This window comes from Podarcis bocagei, assembly GCF_964188305.1.
Source record: "Podarcis bocagei genome assembly, chromosome: 9".
Taxonomy (NCBI): Eukaryota; Metazoa; Chordata; class Lepidosauria; order Squamata; family Lacertidae; genus Podarcis; species Podarcis bocagei.
In genome coordinates, this window is record NC_138134.1 from 6,722,199 (window position 1) to 6,733,924 (window position 11,726).

Consider the following 11,726-nt stretch of genomic DNA (forward strand, 5'->3'; position numbering starts at 1 on the left):
TTTTGTGTAGCAGTGCACACATAGGATCTGCACAAGGAACAGGAAGTCAAGCTCCTGGCCTCATCAGTTTAATGAATTCATATGGTGTTTTGAAACAAAAACGTGTAATGATAACTTCCTTCAATGTCCTTTATAGGGATCCACACTCAAGCAATAAAAATTTGAATGTCATTGCCACCAATAAATGAAGTTTGAGAATCCCATTGTCAGGTTGTGAAATTGAGGATTAAGTTCTGTACCCCATGTTTATTGACTTTTATTATGGGAAATAAGATTTTCTTTTCTAGTATATAATAACACAGGCTACAAAGAACACTCAGTTCAAACCAGTTCCCCTTTATTAGGTCCAGCTTCACAACACATACTCCAGGACTCAATAAAAGGAAGTAGGAATTTCAAATAAGTAATATTTTAACGTCTGATTCCAGGCAATTGTTGTACAATCAAATAGCATTAACAATAACCCCACAGGAAGCTCATCTGGAAGAGAACAAATATCATGGATTAGTTCATACATTTCTACACCCTTTTCAAGCTCTTTCTGCCTCCCCACCACCACCAGAAAGCTTCTGAAAGAGAAAAAATGGATAGTTGGGGGAACATAATCTGATCTGTGTACCAAGCAGCTGCAGATTTAACAGCTTGCTGCCCAGTGGTGTAAAAAGACCATTTTTCTACCACAGCCTTGTGACATCTGTGTTTTTCTCATATCTCAAAATATATATATGATGCAGTCTAAAGAATTACAATCCTGCAGTCCACTTGTTTTACACTATACACACACACACACACACACGGCACGCGCACACACCATATATCCCGGCAGCCCTTCAAAAAAATTCTTTCAACATTTGCTTAACATTTTTGCCCTATATTGTTTCTATTTTAGCAGGTATCTGGCAAACTGGGCTGATTTTGCTTAGTTCTCTCTACTGCTTTGGGTTGCATCCAGCGCTACTGTTCCATTAGCACTGCAGACTTCTGCCTGTACAACACACCACACCCCCCCCCTCCCTGCAACCTCAGAATCTGCTCCAAAGGGTTGGATAACCCCTACAGAGCAGGTGTGGATGGCACACAGGGAGAGGAGAGCAACAACCTGTTTCACAAGTGGGGCTCCGTGCACACAGTACTGGACACAAGCCTTTTTGTCTTAATCTGTATTTGTAAAATAATTGTGTTTTGATTTGCTGCCGTTCTTAATCTGCTCTTATGTTATCTTATTGTACAATGGTTATCTTGTTCCTATTTCTTTTATTCAGGACTGTACTGTTCTTAGTCACTCTGGTCATTTTTATAAAAAAGGGGGAGAAGTGCCGTATTTTTCGCCCTATAGGACGCACCATCCCATAAGACGCACCTAGTTTTTTTGGGGGGGAAATAAAGGGGAAAAAAATATTTCCCCCCAGGCGCGGGGCTGGGGCAGCCCGAGCTTCCCCCGACCCCAGCCCCCAAACAGGCAGCTCTCTGCAAGCCGTGGGAGCCCAGCGGTGGCTCCCGCTGCTTGAGGAGAGATCCGCGAAGCCTGAACGCGCTGAAATCAGCGCGCGCAGGCTTCGGGATGCCGTCAACTCTCCCCAAGCAGCGGGAACGTTCCCACTGCTTGGGGAGAGATCCGCGAAGCCTGGACGCGCTGAGATCAGCGCGCGCAGGCTTCGGGATGCCGGCAACTCTCCCCAAGCAGCGGGAGCGTTCCCGCTGCTTGAGGAGAGGTCCGCGAAGCCTGGAGAGCGAGAGGGGTCGGTGCGCACCTACCGCTCTCGCTCTCCAGGCTTCAGCGAAAGCCTGCATTCACCCCATAGGACGCACCCACATTTCCCCTTCACTTTTGGAGGGGAAAAAGTGCGTCTTATAGGGCGAAAAATACGGTACATTTTGTGGTGTATGAAATAAATTAATAAATAAATAAAATTGATAAGTCGGCCCCAGAATACAGGCTTTACCCCCCCCCCACACACACACGTACACAAGGATTACCGTATTTTTCGCCCCATAGGGCACACCGGCCCATAGGGCGCACCTAGTTTTTTGGGGGGGGAAGTAAAGGGGGGGATTATCCCCCCCCCCAGCCCGAGCTTCCCCCAACCCCAGAACAGGCTGCTCTCCGCAAGCCGTGGGAGCCCTCCCACGGCTTGCGCAGAGCTGCCCGAAGCCCGGGGCTCGACTGCTCAGCGCACCCAGGCTTCAGGATAGAGACAGCTCTCTACAAGCCGGTGGGGGGGGGCTCCCGCAGAGCTACCCGAAGCCCGGGCGCGACTGCTCAGCGTGCCCCAGGCTTGGGATAGAGGCAGCTCTCCGCAAGCTGTGGGAGTCCGGCAGGAACCCCCTGCGGGCTCCCAAGGCTTGCGGATAGCTTCCTGAAGCCTGGAGAGCAAGAGGGGTAGGTGCGCACCAGGCTTCAGCGAAAGCCTGCATTCGCCCCATAGGACGCACACACATTCCCCCTTCATTTTTGGAGGGGGAAAAGTGCGTCCTATGGGGTGAAAAATACGGTAAATTCTGGGTCCCCACACATATAAGTGAAATTGCATAAAGTGGGGAGCACCCCACTTTAATAAGGACGGTGTGTGGGGAGAAGAAACTCAGCCTGGAAATCTCTTGGGGCTGCTGTCCCAAGCCTGCTTGCCTGCCTGCAACGAGTTAGTATGTGTGGCAGCGGCCACTGGCCACAGAGAGCAAGGACCAAGAAGGGCACCCAGCAGAACTGGTGCCAGGATGGGGGCGTGGATGTGCTTCCTGCCCTATGTCATTGGTCGATTGAAGGCCACCTTCTGTTGCTTGGGCAGGGAAGCACGGGAACCAGTAAAACATTTCTAACTGCATACAGAGCTGCAGCTCTTCATTCAAAGTCTGTAGGATTCTAGTGTTTACACAGAACACACAGCATATGGTGCCCAAGCAGTAGATTGTGGATATGTGGCTGCAAATGAGGATCCCAATTCACTATAACCAATGCAACATTAGAGTAACAGCTCAGATTCTTCTCACTGGAAAAAAAGCCTTTCTCCCTGCAAAGGCCACTTGCCCCAGATGAATACTTATGAGAACGCATTTTATTGCTAAAGTCAATTCAGGTTTGTGCAGGCTTGCTATTAAATGCTGTCCATTCTCTCCTCCCTGGTGCCACTACACCTAGCAGGGGCTCTGCTGCTTTTTTCTGTACATTAAATGAGCTTAAAGCTAGCAGAGCACTGCATGTATTGCCACTAAACATCCAACTTCCATAGCACTGTCCTATTTAAGGGCGACATGTTTGCATAGTCTCCAATGTTGCTCCATTAACAGAACAGCAGTTGCTAAGCTTAGGCTGAGTGCTTGACCCCCACTGTAAGTTCAGCACATATGACAGCAGGAGAAACACTCCTGGTTGCCAGGAGTGAAGTTATTTGATGCAGTAAACTAAGCAAGCACCAATATTAAATGGCTGTATTTGAGTCAGATTCAGAAATAAGGAGCCTGACACTGATGAATGAGAAGTGTTCACTGTACTTTTCTCCAGTCTTTTTTAATCACTTAAGTATAAGAACTACATTTCAAGTACATCAAGAATGGCCCACCAGAAAAGGGGGTGGGGCTAGGTGAATGCAGAGAATTTGCAAGTCGTTTTTCTGCCTTTCCTCAGGCAAACCTAGAAAACAAAGCCTTGGTGTTCTACTCAAGATAGCTCAAACTCTATCTGGCGTGCAGGGCAATTGCAACTTGCACAAGGGTTGTTCCTGGGGGTTGCGCATAAAAGCAAAATCACACAAAGTCAGAACAACCCCTGGAACTGCTCCCACCTCTTGAGAGCTTGCAAGATCTCAGATGGCTCCATGAGATCTCCTGGGAACCCTCAAGCAACTGTCCAGGAGCCTGGTAAAGAAGATGGATGATTAAAAAGCTGTTTCCGCAAAGGACTGAAGATTTGTTCTCTTACCAATAATGTTTACACTTTGTCCAGGCCAAGTTCCTCTGGAGTTGAGATTCCCAACTCATTCAATGTTGGTCTAAGTTCCTGGATAACATATGGGTATATTTCCTTGTGAGGCCCTGCTTTGTCCTAATTGAAAGAACACAAAATGAATTTAAACTTAACAAAACCAAGACAGAGTCATATCCAAGGTCAATAGGGTTACTTCTTAAGGTTGGTTTTTTTAATAAAAAAAAATACACACAAGAGAAAAGCATTTCATCAAGAGTTAAGGAACAATTTAATGCTTCAAAACCCAGCTTTTAGAGGTGAAAGTGGCTATAAGGTAAAGGTAAAGGGACCCCTGACTGTTAAGGACATTTGCAGACAACTCTGGGGTTGCAGCGCTCATCTCGCTTTACTGGCCAAGCGAGGGAGCCGGCGTTTGTCCGCAGACAGCTTCTGGGTCATGCGCCCAGCATGACTAAGCCGCTTCCGGCAAAACCAGAGCAGCGCACGGAAACGCCGTTTACCTTCCCGCCGGAGCAGTGCCTATTTATCTACTTGCAATTTGACGTGCTTTTGAACTGCTAGGTTGGCAGGAGCAGGGACTGAGCAACGGGAGCTCACCCAGTTGTGGGGGATTCAAACCACCGACCTTCTGATTGGCAAGCCCTGATTGGCTCTGTGATTTAGATGCTATATGAGGCTACAAATCTATACTCTCCTGAAAGCAAATCCCACTGAACACAGTGGAGTTTTCTTTTGAGTTTAGATGCATAGGCTTCCATTATAAGTAGCCTGGTAAACTTTTGTGGGGAAATGGGCAAAAGCGGGGCCCGGGCACATGTATTTTGTACAGAAAGTTCCACTCTCAGCTGCACATATCCTGTCAAAAAGATCAAGGTTAACAGGGTTAGAAGGACCTATGTCACAGGCTGTGGAGAGACAATGACCATTAAAGTAGACAGTGCTGGCTAGAAAGATCTGTTAGGCTCTCAAGGCTAGTCAAACAAATCTCTACACAGAGTGCAAAGGCTCTTTATGGATCACCAGCAAGCCGGAACTCCACAATATACACACTATAAACACAGAGGCAAATGGAGAAGCAGGGTGTTGGCTGCTCAGACTCAAGTGTCTTTCACTGACCTTTACAACTTCTAAGATACGGACTGCGCTAGCAAAGTCATTTAGTCGTCGGCATGCCCTCAAAGCAGCATCAATGATTTTTGGTTCTGGAACCAGGTCATAACCAACCAGTGTGTTCATACCTGTGGGAATGAACAAGAATGAAAATATTCTGTTGTTCTTACAAGTTCAGGAGTGTGTCACACGGGCTCCATTTCTTTTCCTAACATTTCTGATTATATCTAAATATGCCAGAACATATTATTACTACCAAATTTCCTGCAAGTGACTTCTGATATTTGATATTGCCACAGTATACAAAATTTGTAGAGCTAACATGAAACGTTGCTTACATTCCACATACAAAATCTGAGCTCAAATCTGTAATTTGCCATTTCAGTGCGAAAACTTCAAAAAAAAAAATCTTTTTTGCATCCCACCCAACAACAGATCCCAATTCCCACAACAAAGCTCCATTTATTGTGGACTTTAAACTTGAAAAGTTAAACACAACTTCAAGATTCTGAATGCTTGTGGCTTTTTATGCTCCCTGCTTATACTTCGGGGAGTTTTCTAAAAGGTTACTTTAATAAGTACTTTAATAGACGATCAATTGCTGTTCAGCCTCTGTAGCAGAGTCACCCAGTAAAAAGTGCCATTTTGTCTTGACAACCATCAGCACAATAAAAACTGTACACTTCCTCTTACCTTAAATAGAATATTGCAAGGCATTCAACAGTGAAAGGGATTTTATCAATTTAGTGCTCATTCAGAGCCCTAATATCATTGTCCTCTTATGTACAGCCGAAGTCAGTCTTATCTCTCTTTCCCTACCAAAAGATATGCCTTGAAAAAGGTGAGGCATGGCTGAAACATCAAGGGACTGACAGAAACATTGAATCCGTTTCGATTTTAGCAAGTTATGATAAATGACCATTTTTTACTACTCATACAGCTATTAAAATACCAGAGGTACAATCTTAAAAGCAGAGGTTGGGTGGCCATTTGTCACGTATGTTTTAGCTGAGATCCCTGCACTGCAGAGGGTTGGACTAGATGACCCTCAGGGTCTCTTCCAACTCTACAATTCTATGCTCTGGGACAGTTCCGTTAAGGCTGGTGGAATGTTGGGCAGGGACTGAAGAAAAATGGAATGACTGCTCCATGCAAGCTGCCACAACCAGCTTGCAGAAATGCCTCCACAGCTGCAGCTGCAGCAGCAAAGGAGGGTTTCTCAAGCTCTTCAATACTACTCTCCCTCAGCCTTACCTTTCCTTAGCTCCCAGGCATCGATATCCGGTTTATTAAAGTACGTCACCCAGCGAGCATCAAACTCTTCATCTGACTCATGTGACCCATGAGAATAGCAGCGCACAGGCAATACAGCTGTGACAAAAAAAGGAAGTGGGAAGAAGAGGAAGATATTAAAGAGCTCAAGGTAAAGCTGCAACACAGCGGGTACACATAGGAAGTCGGTGTACAGGTGAAATCCCAGGAATGCAGCTCTCTGCTTTGGTCAGCAGCAACCATCCCCACATCACTTCCAGACTGTAGCTGCCAGAGTTTCTACTGAAGCACTATGCCATCACCCCCTCCCTCCCCAGTAAAGAGAAACATGCACTGAAACAGCCCTAAACTACACCACTTTGAAAGGTTCACCCAGCTGTGCACAAGGGTTGCTGTATGAATTTTCCCATTTCCTGCCAGAAGAGAGAGAGTGGGGCAGGAGGCAGCAGGCAAAGGGTAGAAAAACTACAGCAGAGTATTGATTTGCATTGCTGGAGCAACATATCTTCAGCATTCATGGCAAGTTAAGTCACCTAAAAAAAATCTAATTACCATCCCATCAGAATAAGCTTTCCAGCAATCCAATTGCTATTTTGTAAATTATCATAACTTTTTAATGCACACATTACAGGTATCCCTCCCAGCTTTAGATTATTTTTTTTGCTAGTAAGTCACCTTTGGGCTTATTTACATAGTTGAGATAGCTAGTCTATCAGGGGAAAACACGAAGTCCCTGAATGCTTAAAAATGTATGCCAGAAGGATAGTTAATAATAGTGATAATAATTAAAATCACACTTCAATACTATCTAAAATAAGTCAGTGTTCTGAACTGTACAGTATACAGAACTAAGAACAAAACCTTGCCTTCAAGTTTATAACCTGGGAAAAATACAGACACACAAGAGAAAGGGAAGATAATGGAGAAGATTAAAAGCTCACTTAAATAGAACAGGCTTGAAAAAATAGACATGTCTAGAGTCACTTCATAAGGAGTGTGTGTGTGTGTGTGTGTGTGTGTGTCATATAAGTACCTGGAGGCAGCAAGCTCCAAAGTTCAATTATCCCTGGCAAAGATTTGAAGCAGATATAATCTAAGGGTTCTAAAGTCTGCCACCAGAGTAGCAGTTCATATTCTACTTAACACATCCTGCAGGATCACTGTCAGTGCTAGAAATTAGCCAGCGGCATTTTGCTACTGGCGTGGGTCGAATTGCGACTATGCGGAGATATCTGGACACCTTGTTGGCAACCACAGTCTAAAAACCTCTCCCTTAATCCATAGTTAAAACCATTTCCATGGCGTATGTTTCTCCTTCTTGCATACTGGGACAAGTGCACTGTTGTAAGAGCAAGTAAAGCAATGTAGTTACAATAATAGAATATTAGAATAGTATTGGAAGGGACCCAGAGAGTTATCTAGTCCAACCTCCTCCCCCCCCCCCCCCCGGCAAATAGACATTCTGTTGTGGCGACCATAACCTAGGTTTAAGCTGCTGCATAAATAATATTTAATTCAAAAATTCACTTCGTTTAGTCCAATTCAGCAGTACAATGAACTCAAACAAGAGTAAAAAAAAACTGCTTTCATTGTGGACATTGTCTTGCTGTTGCACAATCCACAGAAGAAACTAGACGGGCTTGGAATTTTAAAATGCCAGGTGTTAAAACTACCCAAAGAAATGAGATGCTGGCATTTCAGCTGAAAATTATCCATTTCACTCTTGATTTTTCTATTCTTCAGTTAATAAGCCTCCATCTCAGAACAGCTGCTCTAAAGTAAAACATGCTTTGTTGCAATGTTGGTGGTCAAAGACAATTTTCAGTACTGTCAGTATTTCAACGTCCTCAGATTTTGTGGTAAATCGTATCTGTTAAATGAATGCAAAATTTGCTGGAGTCTTTAGCATCAATGGTATTCTTAGTTTCCAGTACCTTCACCTGCCATCTTGGGGGATAAGTACAAGACACAAAGGCCGTACAACACTTGTTAAGTATCTAGGATCCTTCACCTAGAATAGACACCAATTTGACAACTGCATCAACACTGTTCTCCAATGCACTGCCTCAATGTCAGTGAAGTTTTATTGAGCCAATTTCCCTCCTGGGAATTAATTTAGATACTACTTTCACAATCAAGCTATTGTATAGAGCCAACTCACATGTAAATTGGGACCACACTGACTTGAAAAGATCCTGGTTTGGAACAAGTCAACAAAGCCATGCATAAGTGAGTTCATAAGGCAGAGTATTTTTTCCAGATGTCCCTATCTTAGGGCTCGTCTATTTGACCCACTTACTAAATACCCATCTTGATTGGCTTGCACACAGATTATTCAGCGATTAGCCTATGTCAGTCTATACTGAGCAGTCATTCTGACTTGTTTCTGGGGTTGATATACAACAATAAATATTCATCCTGATATGCTTGCGCTGTGTTCATACGCCTTCCCATTCATCCTACTGTTTTCAATGCATTGCCCTGTCACATTCCAAACTGCAAAAAAACCCCCCACCCTTCTTTTTAACATGGATTTGTTGCATCAGGGCAATTACTCCACTTTAATTGTGCTAACCTAAAGTTCCAGTATGTGCCTGAATCCCTCCTTCAAAATACTGTCTGGAAGCACCCTTAAGCAGATCATGGCCCTAACTGCCCTTCTTAAATGGGAATGGGATACAGTGGTGCCTCGCAAGACGAAATTAATTCGTTCCGCAAGTTTTTTCTTCTTGCGGGTTTTTCGTCTTGCGAAGCACGGTTTCCCATAGGAATGCATTGAAAATCAATTAATGCGTTCCTAGGGAAACCGCTTGCCAGGCTGGTGGTGCGGAGAAGGGCTTTTCTCCGCACCGCAAGCCTTCAGGACAGGTACGGGAACAGAGGGGAAGGGGCGCAGCGCTTTCCCTCTGTTCCCGGGGCTTGCGTGGGAGGAGGGTTTTTCCTCCCCACCGCCAACATTCAGAACAGCATTCTGAATGTTGGCGGTGGGAAGGAAAACCCTCCTCCCACCCCAAGTCTTCAGGAAAGCCATCCGATGCCGGGCGGCGGGAGAAGGTGTCCCCCCCCGCATCGGAGCTTCGTCCCGATGCCTCGCGGCGGGAGGAGACGTTCCCCCTCCGCCGCCCGGCATCGGAGCTTCGTCCCGATGCCGCGCGGCGGGAGGAGACGTTCCCCCTCCGCCGCCCGGCATCGGAGCTTCGTCCCGATGCTGCGCGGCGGGAGGAGACGTTCCCCCTCCGCCGCCCGGCATCGGAGCTTCGTTCCGATGCCGCGCGGCGGGAGGAGGCTTTCCCCCTCCCCCTCCCGGCATCGGAGCTTCGTCCCGATGCCTCGCGGCGGGAGGAGACGTTCCCCCTCCGCCGCCCGGCATCGGAGCTTCGTTCCGAAGCCGACGGCGGGAGGAGGTCTGAGGACAGTGGGGAAGACGCGCTGCGCTTCCCCGCTGTCCCTGAGATTTCCCTATGGGCTGTCGTCTTGCGAAGCAAGCCCATAGGGAAATTCGTTTTGCGAAGCGCCTCCAAAACGGAAAACCCTTTCGTCTAGCGGGTTTTCCGTCTTGCGAGGCGTTCGTCTTGCGGGGTACCACTGTACAGGCAGGTTATCACATAGCTCCCCCTACCCTTCCTTCAAGGAACTCAGGGTAGCATTCAAACAGGATCATCTACTCTAAGGGTCAGAAAACTTTTTCAGCAGGGGGCCGGTCCACTGTCCCTCAGACCTTGTGGGGGGCCAGACTATACTTTGGGGGATGGAAAATGAACAAATTCCTATGCCCCACAATTAACCCAGAGATGCATTTTTAATAAAAGGACACATTCTACTCATGTAAAAACACACAGATTCCCGGACCGTTTGCAGGCCGGATTTAGAAAGCAATTGGGACGGATTCAGCCCCCGGGGCCTTAGTTTGCCTGCCCATGATCCACTCCTTCGCATCCTCACAGTGAACCTGTGAGGCAGGGAAGCTGGGGAGAGATTGGTGGGCTCAAGGTCACCCAGTAAACTGTTCATTTCTTTGGACAAGCTAAGAACACGTACGGCTCTGACTGTTTTCAAGCCTGGACTGATAGCATATCAGCATATGAGCCCATTTTCGGGTAGGAGGGGAGCCTTAAAGGATGTGCACCTAGAAATGAAGAGTTTGGTCCTTAAGAGAAGCAACCTATTCCATGAAATGGAAGCAGAGTCACTGGCAAAAAGCGAAACCAGGAAGAGCAGAAACTGAGGGAATGCCCTGCTGATCAGACCCGAAAGCAGCACCAATTCTAACGGTTGGGGAAAGCAGTGAGGGGGAAACTCTCCTTTCTCAGGAATACTCCAAAGCCTGAGATCTTCTTCCGTATCTGATCCCCTTCCTCCTTTCAAAATTATTTCCTGCGAGGCAGGCCAGGCTGACCCCAAGGTCACGCCCAGAGGGCTTCATCCACGGCCGAGCTCGGGATTTGAACCCGGGCCCCTCCGGCACCTTCCTCCCGAGGGGAGCTCAGGAGCCGAGGCAAGGGGGCGGCTGAGGAAGAGCAGGCGGGCCCGCGACCTTCCTCGTCGCCGCCGCTTCCCGCGCCAAGGTCACCCGGCTCCTTCCCCCCTGCCCCCCCCGGCAGGGTCGCGACGAGGCCGCGCAGCGGGCGCCCTGAGCGTCCCTCTCGGGGGGAGAGGGAGGGAGGTCAGCAGGGGATCCGCCAGAACCGGGCCGAGCGCGAGCGGCGGCGCCTTGAGGAGGCCCTTCGGCTCCCCGCGGGCGGGCGGGCGGGCGGGGTCACGGCAAGGACACGGCCAGGCCTCGAGCGCCGCGGCGCCGGCGCAGCCGCCGGGAGCGTAGGAGGAGGGGCGCCTCACCTGCGGGGGCCGCGCGGGGGACGAGGCCGCGGAGGACGGGCGCGGCGCAGCGGCGGCTGAGGAGGAGCTGAGCGGCTGCCAACATGGCTGAGGGGACACAGAAGCGGCGGCCGTGAGGCGACGCGCGGGAGGGAAGGAAGGGGCGGGCGGCTGGGCGGGCGGCGGGGCGGCGGCTTCTGCTCCTGGCCGGCCTCCTGGCTTCCTTCCTCCGACGGCCACGCGCCGCTGCTGCTCCGCTGGCGAGACGCTCCGAGGGCAAAGGCGGGCGGGGCCGAGGCTACGGCGGCGCAGGGCGGACTAACCTCCTCGCGCCCTCGCGAAGGACGGCGCCGGCGCGGGAGGAGAGGAGAGGAGAGCAGGGGCTGCGCACGCGCAGTCGGGGAGAGGGCGCCGCGGGCTCCTCCTCCGAGGGGCGGAGTCGGCGGGTGCTCCTCTGGCGGAGAGATCCGGGCGGGACCCCCGCGCTATAGGATGCCCTGCGGACGGCGCAGCGCATGGACTTGCAGGGCGCATCTGCCTGTATATTTAAGACACCTTCGCACGCACCCCAAGATCCCTGGGAACTGTAGTTTCCACCTCAAGGTTC

At 48.9% G+C, this 11,726-nt stretch overlaps 1 protein-coding gene across 1 annotated transcript; it reads right to left on the minus strand.

The window, feature by feature from the left end:
- Positions 1 to 315: 315 nt before the first annotated feature.
- COX5A (cytochrome c oxidase subunit 5A) lies at positions 316 to 11,296 on the minus strand. Its single transcript, XM_081207970.1, has 5 exons — positions 11,141 to 11,296; positions 6,287 to 6,403; positions 5,039 to 5,160; positions 3,917 to 4,039; positions 316 to 480 (listed from the first exon to the last, which is right to left on the minus strand). Exons 1-4 carry the CDS (start codon positions 11,223 to 11,225, stop codon positions 3,926 to 3,928), a joined length of 438 nt encoding a protein of 145 aa, XP_081064096.1. The 5' UTR covers positions 11,226 to 11,296; the 3' UTR covers positions 316 to 480; positions 3,917 to 3,925.
- Between the last annotated feature and the right edge of the window lie 430 nt (positions 11,297 to 11,726).

Bases quoted from the DNA above. Each gene is read 5' to 3' on its own strand.
- COX5A (XM_081207970.1), bottom strand. From the start codon at position 11,225: ATGTTGGCAGCCGCTCAGCTCCTCCTCAGCCGCCGCTGCGCCGCGCCC. The intron at 5,161-6,286 runs GTAAGGCTGAGG...TCATTCCCACAG, and splicing joins TGCCTGGGAGCTAAGGAAAG to GTATGAACACACTGGTTGGT. The intron at 4,040-5,038 runs GTCAGTGAAAGA...TCTTTCAATTAG, and splicing joins GTATCTTAGAAGTTGTAAAG to GACAAAGCAGGGCCTCACAA.